The sequence below is a fragment of the Haliotis rufescens genome, unplaced genomic scaffold (assembly GCF_023055435.1).
Source record: "Haliotis rufescens isolate VD_foot unplaced genomic scaffold, xgHalRufe1.0.p SCAF_42, whole genome shotgun sequence".
Classification (NCBI taxonomy): Eukaryota; Metazoa; Mollusca; class Gastropoda; order Lepetellida; family Haliotidae; genus Haliotis; species Haliotis rufescens.
Window position 1 is genome coordinate 1,472,111 of NW_025964135.1, and position 25,009 is coordinate 1,497,119.

At 44.0% G+C, this 25,009-nt stretch overlaps 1 protein-coding gene across 2 annotated transcripts in view; it reads right to left on the minus strand.

The window, feature by feature from the left end:
• Positions 1–4,495: 4,495 nt before the first annotated feature.
• Positions 4,496–25,009, minus strand: part of LOC124116467 (phosphatidylinositol 4,5-bisphosphate 3-kinase catalytic subunit alpha isoform-like) — a 43,870-nt gene continuing 23,356 nt past the window's right edge. For both annotated transcript variants that reach the window (XM_046477806.2, XM_046477807.2), the window contains exons 12-21: positions 22,451–22,615; positions 20,331–20,434; positions 19,533–19,692; positions 18,792–18,901; positions 16,612–16,733; positions 13,101–13,179; positions 11,992–12,159; positions 10,259–10,376; positions 8,787–8,938; positions 4,496–7,047 (exon numbers count right to left, since the gene is read on the minus strand). In XM_046477806.2, the coding sequence (XP_046333762.1) occupies positions 6,783–7,047; positions 8,787–8,938; positions 10,259–10,376; positions 11,992–12,159; positions 13,101–13,179; positions 16,612–16,733; positions 18,792–18,901; positions 19,533–19,692; positions 20,331–20,434; positions 22,451–22,615 (1,443 nt within the window). In that variant the 3' untranslated portion in view covers positions 4,496–6,782. The remainder of the gene's footprint in view (positions 7,048–8,786; positions 8,939–10,258; positions 10,377–11,991; positions 12,160–13,100; positions 13,180–16,611; positions 16,734–18,791; positions 18,902–19,532; positions 19,693–20,330; positions 20,435–22,450; positions 22,616–25,009) is intronic.

Sequence of the window (25,009 nt, forward strand, 5' to 3'; positions counted from 1 at the left end):
AGCTATATGATCTCACAATCCAGTGATTGAAATCATGAGCATCAATTTATAAACTTGGACTACGATGATATGCATCAACCAAGTCAGCAAGCGTGACCACCCGATCCCATTAGTCACCTCTTACGATAAGCATAGTTGCCAAGGAAAATGAGTTCGTGAGTTGGTTTTATGCTACTTTTGGCATTATTCCAGCAATATCATGGCAGGAAATCAGAAATCAAACAATACTTATCATGATGTATAATTCTAAGAATACTACCTCTATTACATGACAGCAACAAAGTCCTGTTTTGTGATGTTTTGCCGCCTTGCGCATGCACAGTTACATTAGTGGGGAGGATGGGGTTTGCCTGACAACTATCAGATATGTCAACAGGAGAGGACGTCTGTTGAAAAATCAAAAGATTTCATAGTATGAATACAGTCCAAACAGGAATTGATGGCTATGATGTAACAGAGGTCAGGGATTTAAAGGAATTATGGGCTTCAAACATTGTGGGGATTGCATGACAAGAGAACACTTCAACCACTTTGCCACCCTACCTTACTCTGCCAAAGTTTTTACACTGTTTTAAGCAATATTCCAGCAATATCACAGCGGGGGGACACCAGAAATGGGCTTCACACACTGTACCTATGTCTGGTAAACTGCCAAAGGATCCCAAAAGTGAATACTGTGTGCTTCTCAGAATAAGCCTGGCACAAGAACAAAAGTATTGCGTCTGTTTGTACAAGGTATTTCATAGATAGAAACATCACTGACATCACTGAAACAGGACATTATAGACAGAAAGAGCAAGAGAAAAGAGAAGAGTTAACACAAGAGGACAGACAGACAATACACACATAAATATCAGATGACGTGTCTACGTTTTCAGCAATGTTTCAGCTACTTCTTGACAAGGCTTCTAACACTGTGCCCAGCAAGATACCAGAGTGAGTGAGTTGGGTTTAACGCCGCTTTTCACATTATTCCAGTTATATCACGGCGTGTCAGCTTAATGTGGGAGGAAAGCCCGAAGTGAAGCAGGACGTTTACCACTTCGGTGAAACACACGAGCGCGGATATGGTGCTGACAAACCTAGGAACATAATCGGGGCGAATTGGGATTCGAACCCACAATCAAAGGTTTCTGGCGTGCCCAAGGGACGCAACTCTGCACAGCGAATCGCGGCGCCTTAGACGACTGGGCCACCTGTGCCCCCTGTATCCTAGGGAAGCCTGTAAGGGCCATTTGTTTCATTGTTGGAATTACAAGATACACACTATGTTGAAATGTCAAGATAATGACCTGATATTTTATGATATTAAGGATTTGAAATTATAAGATTATAACTTGAAATTTTAACTCAGTATCTTGAAATTTCAAGATACTAAGTTGAAATTTCAAGATGCTATGTTGAAAATTCAAGGATATATACATGTACAAAGTTGAAAAATCAAGACGATCTTGAAATTTCAGGATATTAAGTTGAAATTTAAAGGTTTTAACTTGCAATTTCATTCATGTATCTTGATAATTCAAAAAATTCCAACTTACTATCTTGAAATTTCAAGAAATAAATTTTTTTTTAAAATGGCCTTAAAAGGCTTCCGTGTATCTGGTCCCAATACATGTAGCTTGAAACCTTAGATCTTTAAAGAATGTGGTCAATGAAAAATACAATACTTAATGTCGCACACCAAATTATGTGTAAGGTATGAGAGGGTCAGAGTGACATAAATACTGTAGATCTGGAAAGGTTTGTGCCATGAAGTAATTGTGAGTGGCAAACGATAGCCTTTCTGTGATTGCGATATCATGTTGACAAGATTACCAGAGACCAAAGCTACCTTTGCACAAGATAGTACTTGTAAGTAGGAAGCAGACTGAGGCAATGGTAACTCTGAGTCAGTCAGTGTATTTTTAACTGTAGATGCATGTGTTGTAGTTGACAAGGAAGGATTTGTTTGTTGTTTAACGCCGCATGCAGCAATATTCCAACTATATGACGGCGGTCTGTACATAATCAAGTCTGGACCAAACAATCCAGTGACTAATGTCTTGAGCATCGATCCACGCAACTGGGATCAATGACATGCATCAACCAAGTCAGCGAGTCTGACCACCCGATCCCATTAATCACCTCTTACGACAAGCATAGTCAGCTTTTACGGCAAGCATGGGTTGCTGAAAACCTATTCTACCCCGGATCTTCACGGGTCGACAAGGAAGGAAGGTTAGTTGGAGTATCCTGGTTATCTACCGGTAGTTTTAAAAAGCTGGTGTATGTCTGAACTACTCAGTGTTGTAGCAACTTGACATTGGCAGGTTAGTGGACTTTCCTGACTAGACTATGGACACTGTGCGACAATGGGTAATCAAGGAACAGGGTGTGAGGGATTACTTATTTAATCATGCACTGACTGGTTGACAATGTGTGCATAATGTCGGAAAGCACACATAAAATCTCCAAATAGTCAGTCGGTTGACAATTTGTGGAAGTGAATTGTTCGTCTGCCAAAATACCTATTATAAAACTATTGCAAGTGACTGTCACTTGCAGGTATTGCAATACTTTCCTGCTCCAACACTTTCCACATTTACAGTATTATAGGTCAGGGTGCTGTTGTACAAAGCAATCTTAGCGCTAAGGTGATCGTAACTCCCATATCTTAACATAGACTTACGACAGTCGTAGCGCTAAGCTTGTTCTGTACAACGGCACCCTGGATCTGAATAGGTAACTCTTACTTTACTGTCCTGGGTGCCGTTGTACAAAGCGATCTTAGCGCTAAGCTGACCATTACTCCCATACCTTAACATAGACTTACGACGGTCGTAGCGCTAAAATTGTTTTGTACAACAGCACCCAGGTTTGTAAGTTATATACATTAATCATAACCATGAACAAAGATGACACGATCGTCCACAAATTGGACAATAAATGTTCCCATAGACTCCATGATCTATACATGATAGAGCACATGTTAAATAATTGAAACACTAACACAGGTCACACATTCAAGACAACAATGACAGTGAAGATGGGCGTATAACAGTGATATCGACCTGCTTAGCAGACATCTGGGTTGACCATACTGAACGCTCAAACTCAAACTATTATTATAAACATTATTCTGATTATGAAATAATAAAAACCACTGTAACCAAACAAATGTTTAGGATTCATCTTTTGGGCAAACTTGAGATATTTCTTGTCGTTTTGATTTGAGAAAATTTGATCCCCTTTTGAAAAGGTACAATGCTCCAAGGTGTGGTGCCTTTTCCAGAGTGAGTGAGTGAGGGAGTGGGTGGGTGAGTGGGTGAGTGAGTGAGTGAGTGAGTGAGTGAGTGAGTGAGTGAGTGAGTGAGTGAGTGAGTGAGTGAGTGAGTGAGTGAGTGAGTGAGTGAGTGAGTGAGTGAGTGAGAGTGAGTGAGTGATCCCACTTGAACAAAACAATCTTAGGGCTACAACTATCTTAAGCCCGTCTTAGAGTATGGGATGCGACCATCGTAGTGCTAAGATGCAAGGGTATCCGGAACATGTTGATGAGAATGGACCTTACCATGTGGCGTTGACAAGTCGGCAGCAATGGCGCGGTGACATTGCAGGAATTCACTGAGTACCGCTGGATGCTGCCACAGATACTCAACAGGGATTTATCAATGTTTCGAAACTTGTCACGCAATTTAGGCAAAAATATAGATGTTATTTTTTTTAAATTTGTCAGTGATATACACGCCTCCACAAAACCGTAACATTAGTTATTACTGTATAACATGAATTGGAAAATTTGTAATTCCAATCTGGGAATTTTTAGTGACATTTGCTGTAGACGTGGGGTGAATATCAGCCTCTGGGCAGGTCTAGACAAAAGCCTGATTTCTTTTAACATGATGGACATTTTTTAAGACAGCTTTTTCTGACCTGAACAGAAATTCTGTAGCACTAAGATTGCTTTGAAAATCCAACAATGCAGAAGAAAATATAATAAATGCCCACTTTGAGAATTTCGGAAATTCTTACAACCAAAGGATTAAAAAATGTAAATACAAAATCTGATAAATCGTCGTCCAATCAGAGTCCACACAACCAGGGAACTGCTCCAGACCGACATGACTAACATGGCAAGATGGCTTGGTCTTGAGTCACACAACCGACAATAAACATAATGTCTGAATTCACAACACAGACACGGAAGAGACTATAACACAATAACACAATAACACATCAAAACACAAACCTCCTACACCTACACCTCAACCTTCATCATCACAAGAAACTAATTCACATATCAATTCAAATTACAGATGTTAATATTACTAACCTTCTATTGGTACTTAAACATAACCAAACTAATCAGGAATATGTCTTCACCTTTGATCACATGGAGAGTGAGTGAGTTGGGTTTAAAGCCGCTTTTAACAGTATTCCAGTTATATCACTGCGTGTCAGCTTAATGTGGGAGAAGAGCCCGAAGTGATGCAGGTCTCAGACGTTTACCACTTCGGTGAAACCCACGAGCACGGGTATGGTGCTGACAAACCTAGAAACATAATCGGGGCGAACCGGGATTCGAACCCACAATCATAGGTTTCTGGCGTGCCTAAGGGACGCAACTCTGAACAGCGAATCGCATGGTGAATACATCCCCTAGTTTATTCGTCTCGGAAACAATTAGAGTTCTCACTATTGTTGAAGTCTGATAATTATTTCAAACAAACAATTCTTCACAACAAATCACTCACATAAATCAGAAAAAACTAAGGTCACTCTTCCTAATTTAGAGTTAACAATGTCTGAATTGGCTGAAAACTCCATTGGTTTTGATTGGGTGGTGACAGTTCACTCTGTGTTCACATGACGTCGTGAGTGTTCTGTGGAGTGTCTCCATACTAACATACAGAGTTGTGCCATATGTGGGAAAAGAAGGGATGTTATTGAAATGGCCTGAAACACAGTACATGTGTACTTGTTTTTTGGCCTATATACAAATGTCAACAACCAGTGTTTGACAAGAGAGCCATTTGTCCCCGACTCACGATAACCAAGCAGGCCTGTATATAAATGCCCACATAACGTCCAACAGAATACCTCATCAAGATATCCACGGGTCATCAACAAGCTATTGAGTTTGTAAAGGTGCGATAACATGAACCTTAAAATAGCCATGTTAAATATCTATGCCACATTTATCATTAATCTCAGCAATATCACAGATGGGACACTAACAGTCGACTTAGTGTATCCCGGTCAAGAATTGAACCCAAACGTGACATACCACCTCTGGCCTACTAAAATTGACAAATGCTGAAGTTTGTGAGACTTTCAATAAATAGTTGCGACATGCATCTGGAGTGTCTAAATGACCACCAATTAGCTTTGTTCTTTTACCAACATGAAGCTATTTGATTTTTCACAACATTTGACTATTCAAAGCTAACGCTGGACAATGAGAAAATATGATGTTTGTGTCATCAGTGGACGGGACGTTTCCAAAGTTCAAAGTGTCAGAGAGAAAACGTTTACTGTCAGGTAAACATGGTAAACGAGCTCATTCAATGATTTTCAAAACCATTTAAAAAGTTTTCTCCAAATTACAAATTTGGCAGTTTAAGTGGGCCAGATAGGGACCTTGTTAGACATTGTATTTAGAACAAAGTATTTACAAGCTTAAACAACAAGAGTTTGTGGCCTTGAAGACATCGTCATCAAGTGATAAAAAGTGCTCATCCTTACATTCACAACACATGATGTATTAATCAGTGGGGATGTAATAGTGCCGTGATGACCCAATTCCTCCTGACGATAATTACAAGTGTCAACAACCAGTGTTAGGCCATTAAAGATGAAGATGTTCACATAGCTCTTCAGACATTGCTTCTATTTATCCTCCAAAACTGGCTTCTGCCGGAGATATCATTTGGGTGAGGTCAATGTTATGTCCTAGGAGATACTGTCAATATGACTTGCATCACAATGCTTTGCAGACCAGTGTGATGTCATCGGTTACCATGACGTCACAATCAAATGACATCACTAATCTGCCACTGAATCTGGTTAGTTGTACTGTTTACACACAAGACATTGGATATTACTATTTACAAACAGAAAAAGTTGGAAGATAGATTTTGGACGATAAATAGAAGCTCACCCTCATGTGTTCTAATATCAAATATATCAACACTCGTTGATAAAAGTTTAAAACTCCGAGGCAAACCACGGGACTGACAAGGTGATATTCAAGAGAAGGGAGTGAATCGCCTCGGACTTTGTTTACTCATGTTTTGGCCCCCAAAATAATAAATCCATGTCTGAAAGAACACAGTTGGTGTCTGTCCAATAAATAAAGCCTCACACACAGTTTGTCAATGTCTCCCTTATACTAAGATAATGACAGAAGGGTGGACTGATCAGATCCAGTTACTAAAGCCAGTGGCCGACCTTTCATTGAATACATCAGCAACACTAGACGTCTGCAGTGTTCACCTGCAAACAAAGGTATGTACAAGGGTAATACTCACAATATCATCCCCAAACTGATCTTAGCGCTAAGATGATCGTAACTCTCCTACCTTAACACTGACTTACGAATTTGTAGCGCTAAGATGATCGTAACTCGCCTACATTAACACTGACTTACGAATTTGTAGCGCTAAGATTGCGTTAACGAACAGGGTGTAGCACTAAGATCCCCAAAGCTAAGATGATTTTAAGTCACCTTCATTAACACTGACTTACGAATTCGTAGCGCTAAGATCACACTGTGGAGCAGCCGATAACGATGTTCCACAGGGTTACAGCCATTGTTTGATATTGTGGAAAAACCAGTCAAACTTTGTGGTCCATGAATCTCCATATGCATTCCCGAATTGTTCCATGAAGTATTTCACAGCTTCTTTCTCCGTCTTCTCCACTGCCAGTGTCTTTCGGATGTAGCCAATGTCGTCAAGAGACTGAAGCTCGGGGATTCCGCACGACAACATCAGCGTGAACAGTGTGATGAACAGGTGGGCGTGTTTCCGCAGGAACACGTAGGCAGATATACACAGCTTCTGGAACCTGCAGTCAGAAGAATCAACAGCGAATCAGGGGACAGGGATCTTCAAGATCGCATAAGAAAACGTAAACTTTACCTGTAACTACGAATTTATTGCGTATGTGCGATGGATGGATGGATGGATGGATGGATGGATGGATGGATGGATGGATGGATGGATGGATAGATAGATAGATAGATAGATAGATAGATAGATAGATAGATAGATAGATAGATAGATAGATAGATAGATAGATAGATTTTGACACAACCAGACGAGTCACAGATCCTGACCACCAAAAATCAGTAGTCGGTCCTCACATGAAACAATGGAAGGGACCCCTGATGGTCTGACTCTATTCAGATTAAGCTCCACAATCTACTCCACCAGGGGCACATGTAGAACACGACCTGTTGTGAATAACGCCAGGGGTAATGCTATTTACAAAAGCTGATTGAAATGAAGAGTTGATGGTCACAATGTTAACCTGGAACTTTCAACCACTAATCGGCAGCAGAATTACCGCTGGTCGTTATACATACAAGAACAAGATCCATTGAATATTGCCAGAAATCTACAATGTATTCCAGCTGTATGACAGCAGTCTGTAAATAAGATAGTCTTGACCAGACTATCCAGTGATATTACGAAGGGAAAGGTTCGCATCATGCTATCACAATATCTACTGTTGAAGTAGCTAAAATGCCCAAGTGGGAAACACTACTTGGCAACACTTAGAATATAGGCCTGAGACACTGGCATTGTTCTATCAACACACTGTTTACAGACTATCATAAACCTACCAAGGAAAAATCATTACAATTAGAACAATGGCTGCCGTGGCAGCCATATTGCAGGGATGGCAACAGAGGAAAAAGAGGAAAAGTCGGGGGGGGGTCTGGACATTTTTTTAAACATTTGATTGATTGCATTTTTAGCAATTTCATGCAGTTTGGACAACATTCACACCAAGAAATGTAATAAGTCAATTACAAAAGTCTACAAGTCAAATAAACAAAGATGGCGGATGCAGTAAAAGTTCGAAGTTAAATCAGTACTTTTAAAAAATCGGGCATAGCTTCCGCATACCTGGCTACCCGCCAGGTATGGGAGCAATACTGCCATAAACTTCAACCCCCATACCCCAGACACAAGGACAACTGTCACAAGTGTGCAATGTCTGACCCTTTCCCCATGTTGAAGCATACTGGTAAAAACTAACTTACCTTTTGTTGAAAAAACAAAACTCCATTGCAAACATAAGACATTATTACAACATATATCCTCATGTTATGGGTTTTCGGACGTTGAAGAAACATTCATAGTTTTCACGCTAATCACATGAACAACTGTGAAACATCTCATTTACTTACAGGCTAAAAGACAACTTTATCTTAAAAACAAGCCATCATCTGACCATGCTGACTCTGGGTATTTACAATTTCTGTGTGACGCCACCCCCCACATTACAGTGCAAGTATTCGTGGTAGAAACGTATGATGTCCGAAAACCTATGCTGCTGAAAGCTCTGAACGAAAACAAAGCAATCTGCGACGATTGTTCGGTTTTCGATCATATTTTTCAGAGTGATTTTTAAAAAATCTTTGATTATATTTTTACGCGGAAGATGATTTTTTCCAAGGACTAGTGCTATAAAAAACGCGATGTTCCACGTTTCTGCAGAGATTTCACATCTCTGATATTGAAAATCGGATTTAAACTTTTTGGAGAAAGTGAGGTGTCATCATTGGTCCTTCTTACCGCTCATATTCGTCCTGTTTGGAAGGCTGATCCGCACCTTTGGCTATCACACGGATGAAATCCTCAGTCAGGACAAACGGAACACGCTCTCTGTTGATCCCAAACTTTTTCTTTTTGTGATCCAAGAAATGACCAAAGTCAATATGGAATACCTGAAAAGTAAAAGAAACATCCACTCTATAGCACCAGCTTTCAATGGTATGGTGAGGTGAGGTGAAATTGGGTTTAACGTCGCGTCCAAGATTATTGCACTTATATAGCGACGTGCATGCACGTGTGTGTGTGTGGCTGCTTGTACTAGTCCGGACTAATGCCGATTTATAGTGCTAGCTCACTGAGATACCATGCCGCAGTTCAACATGAATACCCCACTCAGACACAGTATACTGACTCCGAGCCGACCAGTCCTTGTTTTAGCCCCTTAATGCCGAGCGCCAGACAGGGTAACAACAAGTACCATCTTTAAACATCTTTTGGTATGACGCGGTCGGGGATCGAACCCCGGACCTTCCGCTCTCCGGGCGAACGCTCTTCCACTAGACCACGGAGGCGGTCTTCAATGGTATGGCACAGCTAGGATCGAACCGTCGACCTGCTCTCCAGGACAACGCTCTATCCTCAAGGCCAATGGGGAGGTCAGTTGGCAAACATTGTTTATTGTTTATCCCAACACAATATTCAAGCTGTATGATTGGTTGGTTTGTTGTTTAACGCCGCACTCAGCAATATTCCATCTATATGACTGCGGTCTGTAAATAATCGAGTCTGGCCCCGACAATCCAGTGACTGATATCAAGAGCATCGATCATGATACAATGACATACATCAACCAAGTCAGCGAGCCTGACCATCCGATCGCGTCAGTCGCTTCTTACGACATGCAAAGTCATTTTTACGGCAAGCATGGGTTGCTGAAGACCTATGCAACCCTGGATGCTGAAGACCTATGCAACCCTGGATGCCGAAGACCTATGCAACCCTGGATGCCGAACACCTATGCAACCCTGGATGCCGAAGACCTATGCAACCCTGGATGCCGAAGACCTATGCAACCCTGGATGCCGAAGACCTATGCAACCCTGGATGCCGAAGACCTATGCAACCCTGGATGCCGAAGACCTATGCAACCCTGGATGCCAAAGACCTATGCAACCCTGGATGCCGAAGACCTATGCAACCCTGGATGCCGAAGACCTATGCAACCCTGGATGCCGAAGACCTATGCAACCCTGGATGCCAGCTTGATTTGGGAGGACAAAGACAACATCAACACAAAGCAGATATCAGGTCTTTAAAAGGCACTTAGAAGTGATACACATAAGGAAGAGAATATATGGATGTCAACTTCTTTATTATGATGAACACAACATTTCGGAGTATATACTTACTCCTTAATCAGGTGATTTCACATCCAATTCTCTTCCTAAAAGAAGATATCATTAAAGAGTCTCTCACAACACTGTCATGCCCACCTGTCCTTCTTCCGTCACCATGATGTTTTCGGGGTGCCTGTCGCCAATGCCGAGCACGAACGTGGCGACACAGTAGCCTGCACACGACCTGGTGAAGGCGTCGATTGCTTGATCATACCTGTAAGAGACATTAACAATGTCAGACTGCCTCCACTGACCCATGTCCCCATGGACTGCCTCCTCTGACCCGTGTCCCCATGGATTGCCTCCACTGACCCATGTCCCCATGGATTGCCTCCTCTGACCCCTTGTCCCTATGGACTGCCTCCTCTGACCTGTGTCCCCATGGATTGCCTCCACTGACCCGTGTCCCCATGGATTGCCTCCTCTGACCCCTTGTCCCTATGGACTGCCTATTCTGACCTGTGTCCCCATGGACTGCCTCCTCTGACCCGTGTCCCCATGGATTGCCTCCTCTGACCCCTTGTCCCTATGGACTGCCTATTCTGACCTGTGTCCCCATGGACTGCCTCCTCTGACCCGTGTCCCCATGGATTGCCTCCTCTGACCCGTGTCCCCATGGATTGCCTCTACTGACCCGTGTCCCTATGGATTGCCTCCTCTGACCCGTGTCCCCATGGACTGCCTCCACTGACACGTGTCCCCATGGACTGCCTCTACTGACCCGTGTCCCCATGGACTGCCTCCACTGACCCCTTGTCCCTATGGACTGCCTCCTCTGACCTGTGTCCCCATGGATTGCCTCCACTGACCCGTGTCCCCATGGATTGCCTCCTCTGACCCCTTGTCCCTATGGACTGCCTATTCTGACCTGTGTCCCCATGGACTGCCTCCTCTGACCCGTGTCCCCATGGATTGCCTCCTCTGACCCCTTGTCCCTATGGACTGCCTATTCTGACCTGTGTCCCCATGGACTGCCTCCTCTGACCCGTGTCCCCATGGATTGCCTCCTCTGACCCGTGTCCCCATGGATTGCCTCCTCTGACCCCTTGTCCCTATGGACGGCCTATTCTGACCTGTGTCCCCATGGACTGCCTCCTCTGACACGTGTCCCCATGGACTGCCTCCTCTGACCCCTGTCCTCATGGATTGCCTCCTCTGACCCATGTCCCCATGGACTGCCTCCTCGACCCGTGTCCCCATGGATTGCCTCCTCCGACCTGTGTCCCCATGGACTGCCTCCTCTGACCTATGTCCCCATGGACTGCCTCCTCTGACCTGTGTCCCCATGGACTGCCTCCACTGACCTGTGTCCCCATGGATTGCCTCCTCTGACCCGTGTCCCCATGGACTGCCTCCACTGACCTGTGTCCCTATGGATTGCCTCCTCCGACCTGTGTCCCCATGGACTGCCTCCTCTGACCTGTGTCCCCATGGACTGCCTCTACTGACCCGTGTCCCTATGGATTGCCTCCTCTGACCCGTGTCCCCATGGACTGCCTCCACTGACACGTGTCCCCATGGACTGCCTCTACTGACCCGTGTCCCCATGGACTGCCTCCACTGACCCGTGTCCCCATGGACTGCCTCCACTGACCCGTGTCCCCACGGACTGCCTCCTCTGACCCGTGTCCCCATGGATTGCCTCCTCTGGCCCCTGGCCCCATGGATTGCCTCCTCTGACCCGTGTCCCCATGGACTGCCTCCTCTGACCCGTGTCCCCATGGACTGCCTCTACTGACCCGTGTCCCCATGGACTGCCTCTACTGACCCGTGTCCCCATGGACTGCCTCTACTGACCCGTGTCCCCATGGATTGAAACAAAGTAGTACCTGTCTGCATTCTTCTCCTTGATCCACCGATGAAGCTGGGAGGAGTCCATCTGTATGGCGGCCCGAGTACCCCCCCGGGACTGTATCGACGTGATCGTCTTGGCGTTCCGAACTACCTGAATGAGACCCACATCCTTCCCTGTCGCCAAACACCCGTACGGAATCATCCTGAAATCATGATTATTTGTGATAAAAATAGGCACATATTCAAGTCTGGGTCAATGAAACCAGTTGCTCACAGCACAAGCCAGGGCAGTTTTCTAAAAGTGCAGCTGTTCAATTTGCAGAGTTGCGTCTCTTAGTCGTAACAGAATCCTATGATAACGGGATCCCAGATTAGCCTTGATCAGTATTCAAGTTATATCCCGGCATGTCAGCTTGATGTCGGAGGAAAGCCTAAGTGATGCAGGTGAAACCCACAAGTGCTGGCAAACCAAAAAACCATAATCGGAGTGTACCAGGATTCAAAGAACACAACTTTGCACAGCAACTTCGTCACCACAGGCGACTGGGCCACCCATGCCCCCTTGACCAGATAGGAACTGGCATTAAATACATATCACGTATCTGCTACTTACAACCGACCAGGCCACCCATGCCCCCTTGACCAGATAGGAACCGGCATTAAATACATATCACGTATCTGCTACTTACAACCGATTATCGGATTATTGATACAATAAATACAGATATGACATTAATATCTTTGACATCAGACCATGACCCATGAGTATGACATTAGGACATCATTTTGCGCAATTCTTACAATCAGCACAAAACAAATGCTATTCTGAAAGATTAGGTGGTCATATGCAGATGACCTGTGAAGATCCAGGGTAGAATAGGTCTTCAGCAACCCATGCTTGCTGCAAAAGACGACTATACTTATCGTAAAAGGCGACTAACAGGATCAGGTGGTCAGGCTCGCTGACTGGGTTGATGCATGTCATCGATCCAAATTGCATGGATCAATGCTCATGATATCAATCACTGGATTGTCTGGTCCAGACTCGATTATTTACAGACCGCCGTCATGTAGCTGGAATATTGCTGAGTGCGGCGTTAAACAACAAACAATCAAAATCATATGCAGATATTTGTTGCCCCACCTGAGGTCGAGGCCTTCAGCCTTCCAGATGGTGTCCATCAGCCGGATGACCTGGAGAGTCAGCATGTCCTGTCTCAGATCTGGAACAACAATCACGATTCAAGTAGAACCTGTGTCTTCCTGGGCTGGTTACAAAGACCACCAGGCACTGTAGCTCACCGGATAGTTTCTTGAATGATGGCAACATTATTTCACAAGGGTCATAATACAAAGACCACCAGGCACTGCAGCTCACCGGATAGTTTCTTGAATGATGGCAACATTATTTCACAAGGGTCATAATACAAAGACCACCAGGCACTGCAGCTCACCGGAATGTTTCTTGAACATTGGCAACATTATTTCACAAAGGTTGTAATACAAAGGTCAACATGCAAAAAAGTAGAAAATGTTTGAAAAACAACAAACGAACATTACTTATTGGCTGAGAAGAGGGTCAAATGTAAAGCCACAAGATCATTGCCATGGCAACCACAGATGTATATGAAAGTCAAAGGTTGAAGTAAGTACAAATATCCAACAAACATTTGTACATGGCATACAACACATTTGCTTCATATTAAATTTCACAACATAAGATGCATAAACCATTACATAAAGAGCCAAAGATATTCAAAATATGCCTGTAGTGCCAGCCATGTCAAAATAAAAGGTTTAAATTTGGGTGCATATTTTAGAGGTACATATGCTAAGGCATAGATCTTTTAAAGATCTCCTTTTTTTAAAAATGGCTGCTATCTGCTTATCTGTTGTAGAAAAAACGATACGATACGTATCACGATACAGTGTTTACTGGTACAAGCTAAGCCAAGTTGATGCCTTTCTGCTATCTAAAAGATGTGACAAGTACAGTTGAAGAAGATATAAGGTGTTTATTTACTGTTATAGCAAATTGTCAGCAATACAGAATGTTTTACTGAAACAACAAACTGGCTTTGAAACTGTTAAACGTAATTCATGGGCGCGACCACCCCCATCCCCTTTTTTTATTTCGAAAAAAAATCTTTATTTCTGTATAAATTACCACCAAATACAATAAATAGATCTTAATTGTGCACACACACCCCACCCCCCCCCCACCCCCCCCCCCCCCCCCTCTTTTCAAAAAAGCTGTATTCGCCCATGTATTTCATGTATCTTCTTTAGTATAGTGCGCACCAATGTATAATGCGCATGCCCCTCTAGCGGGTTCAATATTTTGAAAAAAAATAATTGAATATTATGCGCAGAAACATTTTACACCGTACCCCTACAGCGAAGTCCGGCAAACGAACGAGTGATGAGAAACTTCGTCAGTACAAATTCGAAATTTGAGATAAAAAATCACCAGACATGTTGATTTACCGTTTAAATTGTATTTTTTGTTCAGCTAGGCATCGTTTTATATCCAGGGATTAAGATTACCTTGTGTATTTTCTCGTAAACTAAGCCGGACACAGCAATCAGCTGTACATGTACACACGTTTTCTTGGAATCTACCGGTGATTCGGTCAAGACACACCCAATGATATAACTTCACAGTATTTTAATGCAAGGATCGGCAAAAGTTGTATCTGAAACTATTTGTTAATCAGGAATAATATATTCCAATATATTGTTAATTTAGATGCAGCTTTTACTAAACATATTTAAAATAATAATAACCCTAAGCGAAGCAGCTGATCGCTATTGCCGGGTATTATTTTTTACATGGAACCAGTCTGACCAGTCACCGTCAAGGCTCCCGTGCACGTGATCGCGAGAATTACGTGTTGACATAGAATCGTCCAACAAAAACAAATCTGATTTTGAACGAATCAACGTATGGCATTTATGATATATGTATCCATTCTCTGTCAACTTAAATTCCTTTCAAGGCGTCAATAGCGGTAATCTGACCGTGGTTTCTGTTAATAACGGTGAGTTGTGCGATCTTCCGATCGCTTCACACACGATTTCGCCGAAATTAATTAAAACAATATTAAAAGGAATTTTGAATAAAATTAATGAAATAAGTTACAAACGTGAGTCCAGATATACAAAGAACACTTTTTTTATAGCCAGTGTAAGTACATGAATAATTTGCGAACTTCAGTATGGATTTGTTGACATGGTATTTCCGGTGTTACTTGCTCACGGTAATGTCTTTCCATGGGGGAAAAACATCAAAACTCATTAATTTGTGTATAATGCGCAACCCCTTCTACACAGCTGTGTTTTTTTGAATAAAAAAGTGCGCACTATACTCAAGAAAATACGGTAGGTAAAACTGTGTTATGAAAATATCGTATGTATCGCGATACATGCTTTCCAAATCGATGCATCGTATCGTGGGCTGTGCAACGGGATACAATACTGTATCGCCGTATCGTTACACCACTAATATAATGAGCAACAGTTTAATGACACTGTATCAACTGAGCCACAAAGACTGACCACCCCATCCATTTCATAGGTTCATGCTACAAGCAGAGTGTTCTGGGGACCTATGTCCAGTGTTCTGGGGACCTATGCACAGTGTTCTGGGGACCTATGCACAGTGTTCTGCGGACCTATGCACAGTGTTCTGGGGACCTATGCACAGTGTTCTGGGGACCTATGCACAGTGTTCTGGGGACCAATGCAGTGTTCTGGGGACCTATGCACAGTGTTCTGGGGACCTATGCACAGTGTCTGGGGACCTATGCAGAGTGTTCTGGGGACCTATGCACAGTGTTCTGGGGACCTATGCACAGTGTTCTGGGGACCTATGCACAGTGTTCTGGGGACCTATGCACAGTGTTCTGGGGACCTATACACAGTGTTCTGCGGACCTATGCACAGTGTTCTGCGGACCTATGCACAGTGTTCTGGGGATCTATGGACAGTGTTCTGGGGACCTATGCACAGTGTTCTGGGGACCTATGCACAGTGTTCTGGGGACCTATGCACAGTGTTCTGGGGACCTATGCACAGTGTCTGGGGACCTATGCAGAGTGTTCTGGGGACCTATGCAGAGTGTTCTGCGGACCTATGCACAGTGTTCTGCGGACCTATGCACAGTGTTCTGGGGACCTATGGACAGTGTTCTGGGGACCTATGCACAGTGTTCTGGGGACCTATGCACAGTGTTCTGCGGACCTATGCACAGTGTTCTGGGGACCTATGCACAGTGTTCTGGGGACCTATGCACAGTGTTCTGGGGACCTATGCACAGTGTTCTGGGGACCTATGCACAGTGTTCTGCGGACCTATGCACAGTGTTCTGGGGACCTATGCACAGTGTTCTGGGGACCTATGGACAGTGTTCTGGGGACCTATGCACATTGTTCTGGGGACCTATACACAGCGTTCTGGGGACCTATGCAAAGTGTTCTGGGGACCTATGCACAGTGTTCTGGGGACCTATGCACAGCGTTCTGGGGACCTATGCACAGTGTTCTGCGGACCTATGCACAGTGTTCTGGGGACCTATGCTAATACCACTTGTATGGCCTAAACCCAGAGCTACTGCACATATTCTGTCACATCTGCCCTAAGAAAGAAAGGCTCACCATCACCGTTCTTGAACATGATTCTGTAGTCGGATTCATGCACGTCTCTCATGGGGTCTGGGTTACTCCACACCAGCCACAGGGGGCGCTTCTTGGAGGTCATGACCCGACAGTCAGCTTGTCTGGAAACAGGACATACAGGTCACCATCCACAAGTACTGCAGTCATGAAGCTGACGCTATTATGAGTGTGTGTGTATGTGTGAATGTGAGGTGTGTGTGTGAGGTGTGAGTGTGTTTGTGAATGTGAGAGGTGTGTTTGTGTGAGGTGGAGTGTGTGTATGTGTGAATGTGAGGTGTGTGTGTGGTTTGTGTGAGTGAGGTGTAAGTGTGTTTGTGAATGTGAGAGGTGTGTTTGTGTGAGGTGGAGTGTGTGTATGTGTGAATGTGAGGGGTGTGTGAGGTGTGAGTGTGTTTGTGAATGTGAGAGGTGTGTTTGTGAGGTGTGAGTGTGTGTTTGAGTGTGTGTGTGTGATTGTGAGAGGTGTGTTTGTGTGTGTGAATGTGAGGTGTGTGTGTGTGTGTGTGTGTGTGTGTGTGTGTGTGTGTGTGTGTGTGTGTGTGTGTGTGTGTGTGTGTGTGTGTGTGAGAATGTGAGAGGTGTGTTTGTGTGTGTGTGAATGTGAGTGTGTGTGTTTGTGTGTGGTGTGTGTGTGAATGTGAGAGGTGTGTTTGTGTGAGGTGTGAGTGTGTTTGTGAAAGTGAGAGGTGTGTTTCTGTGAGTTGTGAGTGTGTTTGTGAATGTGAGAGGTGTGTTTGTGTGAGGTGTGTGTGTGTTAGGTATGTGTCAGTGTGAATGTGAGAGGTGTGTGTGTGAGTGAGGTGTGTGTGTCAGTGTGAATGTGAGATGTGTGTGTGTGTGTGTGTGCAGACATCATCTGCAGGAGGTGATGGATGTGTTTGGAGGTGGGGGATGGGGGGACTTACATGATCTCCCCCAGGATGTGGGCCGTGTTGAGGGGGGAGATGATGGATGGGGTGGGGGATGGGGGGACTTACATGATCTCCCCCAGGATGTGGGCCGTGTTGAGGGGGGAGATGATGGATGAGGTGGGGGATGGGGGGACTTACATGATCTCCCCCAGGATGTGGGCCGTGTTGAGGGGGGAGATGATGGATGGGGTGGGGGATGGGGGGACTTACATGATCTCCCCCAGGATGTGGGCCGTGTTGAGGGGGGAGATGATGGATGGGGTGGGGGATGGGGGGACTTACATGATCTCCCCCAAGACGTGGGCCGTGTTGAGGGGGGAGATGATGAATGTAGTGACGGGTGGGGGGTGGGGGGGTGGGGGACTTACATGATCTCCCCCAGGACGTGGGCCGTGTTGAGGGGGGAGATGTTGGATGTGGTGACGGGTGGGGGGTGGGGGGGACTTACATGATCTCCCCCAGGACGTGGGCCGTGTTGAGGGGGGAGATGTTGGATGTGGTGACGGGTGGGGGGTGGGGGGGACTTACATGATCTCCCCCAGGACGTGGGCCGTGTTGAGGGGGGAGATGATGGATGTGGTGACAGGTGGGGGGTGGGGGGGTGGGGGACTTACATGATCTCCCCCAGGACGTGGGCCGTGTTGAGGGGGGAGATGTTGGATGTGGTGACGGGTGGGGGGTGGGGGGGACTTACATGATCTCCCCCAGGACGTGGGCCGTGTTGAGGGGGGAGATGATGGATGTGGTGACAGGTGGGGGTGGTGGGACTTACATGATCTCCCCCAGGACGTGGGCCGTGTTGAGGGGGGAGATGTTGGATGTGGTGACGGGTGGGGGGTGGGGGGGACTTACATGATCTCCCCCAGGACGTGGGCCGTGTTGAGGGGGGAGATGATGGATGGGGTGGGGGGTGGGGGGACTTACATGATCTCCCCCAGGACGTGGGCCGTGTTGAGGGGGGAGATGTTGGATGTGGTGACGGGTGGGGGGTGGGGGGGACTTACATGATCTCCCCCAGGACGTGGGCCGTGTTGAGGGGGGAGATGATGGATGTGGTGACAGGTGGGGGGTGGGGGGGTGGGGGACTTACATGATCTCCCCCAGGACGTGGGCCGTGTTGAGGGGGGAGATGTTGGATGTGGTGACGGGTGGGGGATGGGGGGGACTTACATGATCTCCCCCAGGACGTGGGCCGTGTTGAGGGGGGAGATGATGGATGTGGTGACAGGTGGGGGTGGTGGGACTTACATGATCTCCCCCAGGACGTGGGCCGTGTTGAGGGGGGAGATGATGCTCTGGAGCGCCTCCTGGTAGTCAGGCTGCTGCAGCTGCTCCTGCAGGAACTTCATCTGCTCATCCTGAAACATCCAGACTAAGTGCTAGAGACAAACAGGTGCTTCTAAACCAAGTCAGAGCTGACCTGGAGGGTTTGGACTCCTCAAGTGATCAATCAACTTCTACCTGACTTGCCACTACAGAGGAGCTGTAGTCAACATGCTGTATACATCGTTAGTTGTTTGTTGTCACAGTCAGCAGTGTGTGGCAGCAGCCTGAAAGATTCATGCCAGTCCACAAGCCCATAACTACTAAATTGTACTGGACCAATGATGGTACTCCTCATAGACTCGAAGAATTTGAGGGTAATAATTCTGAACCACTTCTCAATGCTTCAAGTTTGCTACAAATTCGAACGGAATAAAACTGACAGAAATCGTAAACACACTGAACATTTCTTCCTAGTTTAAAGACATGTGAAATGAAGTTTCCAATATCTAGTCTAAAAACAACACATATCTGAGACTGTGAAAGCCTGTAACTAACCGAGTCTGGACCAGTCAAACCAGTGATTGATATAAATAGCTGACGAACAAGAAGGTCTTAAATCAATGACCAACAACATGCAGAAGACGGTATGTTCAAAGTCTTCAACCATTTTAATCTATCTGAACACCTTTCACCTTCAGGAGCATAGACTGAAGACGTGCTTACATCTTTGACCTCTGACTTGAGCATGTCGGTCAGTTTGGTGAGTTTCTCCAATGCCTCCACTTGTCGAGTCAGGGTCTTCAGGAACGACCCACATCCTCGACAGTAAGCCTCCAGCATCAGCCCAAACCTCAACCGCGACGAAGTCTGATGCATCTCGGATCTGAAGTGAAAAGTCTTTCTGTGTATTGCCTCCTTTCAACTTAACAATGCAGGATTTGTTTGTTTGTTTGTTTGTTGTTTTACGCCGCACTCAGCAATATTCCAGCTATATGACGGCAGTCTGTAAATAATCGAGTCTGGACCAGACAATCCAGTGATTGACATCATGTGCATCGATCCACACAATTGGGACCAATGACATGCATCAACCAAGTCAGTGAGCCTGACCACCCAATCCCGTGAGTCGCCTTTTACGACAACATAGTCGCCTTTTACGGCAAGCATGGGTTGCTGAAGACCTATTCTACCCCGGAATCTTCACGGCTTTTGCAGGAAGCTCAGAGACTAGTGTATGCCATTTAGGAAAGGGGGTGGTGGGGTAGCCTTGTGGTTAAAGTCTTCGCCCCATTACACCGAAGGTCTGGGTTCGATTCCCGACATGGGTACGTTGTGTGAAGCCCATTTCTGGTGTCCCCTGCCGTGATATTGCTGAAATATTGCTAAAAGTGGCGTAAAACCATACTCACTCACTCTTGCAAACACAATAAAACCAAGGACTAAACAAATGCTTTGCGTTAGCAGCCATTGCGTAATTGAACTCTTCCCATTGTCAGGGCAACAACAGCATGGAGGACGTACTTGAGATGCCAGAAGAAGAAGTTTCCTATCCTCTGGGACAGAAGAGCTCTCTTCAGCAGGAACTTTGTCATTGGATTGTCCATATAGGGTTCATACTTCATAGCCTGGAAACATAACAAAGTGCCAATGGGAAACAGCAACATCACAAAAAACTCAATACATGACACTTTTTATGGATAGCAACTTATTTTATTAATTGTAACAACATTTCAGAGATACTTCTAGCTCCTTCCTCAGGGGAATGATGAAGACATAGTTCTGAAACATCGCGACAAATAATCAAAGAAGCTGCTATCCATAGAAAGTGTCATGTATTCATGTTTTTCCAACTTTTTAATGTCTGTTAAAGACTTCATAAATTACCTGTCAAGATTCATTGACTGTTTGTGTGGTCAGGATATTTGTTTGTTGTTGACCGTGATGATGTGAAAAATCTAGAGAGACCAGTATTTTCTTCTACACTCTGGTTATATAACCAACCAGTCCAACATGAGCTGTGGATATAGCCACTAGTGTCTTCCCTTGCTAGAGGCAACTCTGCACCATAATTTACAATGCCTTAGACCAGGCTTTTTTTATTTTTAGGATTACGGATTTTTCAGCCCAAAGTCCAGGTTTGGAGGAGGGAAAAAAAGAAAAGAAAGCCAGGTGCATTTTTTTTAATGCAGAATGCCTCTGGCATACTTTATGAATATATTCTGTGCTCAAAAGACCACCATTTGTAACGATAAAGCCCCTTGTAACAATAAAAATTCTACCACTTACAACACAGACAATTGTCAAGGGAGGCTATTCATGTTCGGCTTCGAGATCAACAAAGATTGATTATGTATCTCTTTACTAGTTAACATCGGTAAATTCATGTGTTTTTTATTAAAAAGGTGATGATAACAAATAAAACAAGTATTTGTCACAGAGTGACGAAATATCCCCCGCCATATACACCATAGTACCAAATATGAAGACAATCCAGCGATTAGTTCTTGAGATATTGTGGCAACACCGTTTTCCAACTCCAAAAACAGATTTGCCTGCTGTGACCTTGAAAATGGGGTCAAGGTCACCAAATCTGACAGGTGTATGCGGTGTCTGTATATACACTATAGTTCCAAATATGAAGACAATCCAGCGATTAGTTCTTGAGATATCGCGGCAACACCGTTTTCTAACTCCAAAAGCAGATTTGCCTGCTGTGACCTTGAAAATGGGGTCAAGGTCACCAAAACCGACTGGTGTCTGCGGTGTCTGTATATACACCATAGTTCCAAATATGAAGACAATCGAGAGGTTAGTTCTTGAGATATCGCGGCAACACCGTTTTCCAACTCTAAAAGCAGATTTGCCTGCTGTGACCTTGAAAATGGGATCAAGGTCACCAAAACCGACTGGTGTCTGCGGAGTCTGTATATACACTATAGTTCCAAATATGAAGACAATCCAGTGTTTAGTTCTTGAGATATCGCGGCAACACCGTTTTCCAACTCCAAAAGCAGATTTGCCTGCTGTGACCTTGAAAATGGGGTCAAGGTCACCAAAACCGACTGGTGTCTGCGGTGTCTGTATATACACCATAGTTCCAAATATGAAGACAATCCAGTGTTTCGTTCTTGAGATATCGCGGCAACACCGTTTTCCAACTCTAAAAGCAGATTTGTCTGCTGTGACCTTGAAAATGGGATCAAGGTCACCAAAACCGACTGGTGTCTGCGGAGTCTGTATATACACCATAGTTCCAAATATGAAGACAATCCAGTGTTTAGTTCTTGAGATATCGCGGCAACAAACAGGTGGGACGTACGGACGGACGGACGTACGGACGGACGGACGGACGGTCGTGAATACTATATCCCCCGCTTCGCGCTTTCGCGCGGCGGGGGATAATAACTGACTACGTGGCTATCGGCGGGAAAAACATAATGGAAATCTGATTTTTTTTACATTTTCTCAAAAATTAGAGTCGGCGGGTCCGTAATCTGAAAAATATAAAACACCTGGCCTTAGACAACTGTGTCACCCATGTTACCCTCCAACAGTCAAGGGTAACCCATGATCACAGGTGTCTGGCACGGCTAAGGGAGGCAACTCTGCACAAACAGGATAACTTGAGGATGAGTCACTACCTGCACAAGCTGCAGAAGATACTGAGAGAGTTTGTCGTCACGGAGACCACGGTCCAGACATTCCACGGCAAACTGTCGGACCCTCAGATCGGAGTAGGAGCAATCCAACAGTTCCAGGGCCACCTCTGGCAAAACCGAAGGCCATCTTCTCAACAATACATACAGCTGCAATACAAAAATACAACATGAATCCTACAGTCTCAACAATACATACAGCTGCAATACAAAAATACAACATGAATCCTACAGTCTCAACAATACATACAGCTGCAATACAAAAATACAACATGAATCCTACAGTCTTGTCTTGTCTGGGTAACCGAAGGCCATCTTCTCAACAATACATACAGCTGCAATACAAAAATACAACATGAATCCTACAGTCTCAACAATACATACAGCTGCAATACAAAAATACAACATGAATCCTACAGTCTCAACAATACATACAGCTGCAATACAAAAATACAACATGAATCTGACAGTCTTGTCTTGTCTGGACTATGTCAAATATGTCATTTAACAATACATACAGCTGCAATAAAACAAATACAACATGAATCCGACAGTCTTGTCTTGTCTGGACTATGTCAAATATGTCATTTAACAATACATACAGCTGCAATAAAACAAATACAACATGAATTCTACAGTCTTGTCTTGTCTGGACTATGTCAAATATGTCATTTAACAATACATACAGCTGCAATAAAACAAATACAACATGAATCCGACAGTCTTGTCTTGTCTGGACTATGTCAAATATGTCATTTAACAATACATACAGCTGCAATAAAACAAATACAACATGAATCCGACAGTCTTGTCTTGTCTGGACTATGTCAAATATGTCATTTAACAATACATACAGCTGCAATAAAACAAATACAACATGAATTCTACAGTCTTCTCTTGTCTGGACTATGTCAAATATGTCATTTAACAATACATACAGCTGCAATAAAACAAATACAACATGAATCCGACAGTCTTGTCTTGTCTGGACTATGTCAAATATGTCATTTAACAATACATACAGCTGCAATAAAACAAATACAACATGAATCCGACAGTCTTGTCTTGTCTGGACTATGTCAAATATGTCATTTAACAATACATACAGCTGCAATAAAACAAATACAACATGAATCCGACAGTCTTGTCTTGTCTGGACTATGTCAAATATGTCATTTAACAATACATACAGCTGCAATAAAACAAATACAACATGAATTCTACAGTCTTGTCTTGTCTGGACTATGTCAAATATGTCATTTAACAATACATACAGCTGCAATAAAACAAATACAACATGAATTCTACAGTCTTGTCTTGTCTGGACTATGTCAAATATGTCATTTAACAATACATACAGCTGCAATAAAACAAATACAACATGAATCCGACAGTCTTGTCTTGTCTGGACTATGTCAAATATGTCATTTAACAATACATACAGCTGCAATAAAACAAATACAACATGAATCCGACAGTCTTGTCTTGTCTGGACTATGTCAAATATGTCATTTAACAATACATACAGCTGCAATAAAACAAATACAACATGAATTCTACAGTCTTGTCTTGTCTGGACTATGTCAAATATGTCATTTAACAATACATACAGCTGCAATAAAACAAATACAACATGAATTCTACAGTCTTGTCTTGTCTGGACTATGTCAAATATGTCATTTAACAATACATACAGCTGCAATAAAACAAATACAACATGAATTCTACAGTCTTGTCTTGTCTGGACTATGTCAAATATGTCATTTAACAATACATACAGCTGCAATAAAACAAATACAACATGAATCCGACAGTCTTGTCTTGTCTGGACTATGTCAAATATGTCATTTAACAATACATACAGCTGCAATAAAACAAATACAACATGAATCCGACAGTCTTGTCTTGTCTGGACTATGTCAAATATGTCATTTAACAATACATACAGCTGCAATAAAACAAATACAACATGAATTCTACAGTCTTGTCTTGTCTGGACTATGTCAAATATGTCATTTAACAATACATACAGCTGCAATAAAACAAATACAACATGAATTCTACAGTCTTGTCTTGTCTGGACTATGTCAAATATGTCATTTAACAATACATACAGCTGCAATTTAGTAAAATCTAAATATTTTTTACATTTGTATACTTATCCTGCATTACTCCGTATTGCATTTACTGCTATGTTTGACAGAGAGACGAACTGTGTGAGATCCAGCTGCTGAAGAAAGTTGTCCCAACCAGCCCAGGAGGCAGCGCCCTCTCACAGTCGGCACGTGACCCGGAAGTCATGACGTCACACAAAAAGACATAACTGCTTTAAACATAACATCTGAAACTTCGTGGGGAGGTAGCGTAGCGAAAGGGAGGGCACTTAGACTTCGTAATGCAGGATAAGTATACAAATGTAAAAAATATTTAGATTTTACTAAATTTTTTAACTTATCCTGCATTACTCCGTATTGCATCTTTATCAGACGGCTTGGCCGGTGGGCATACTTGCAGATGTGAACCATATTAAACCCTCGTCAAGGT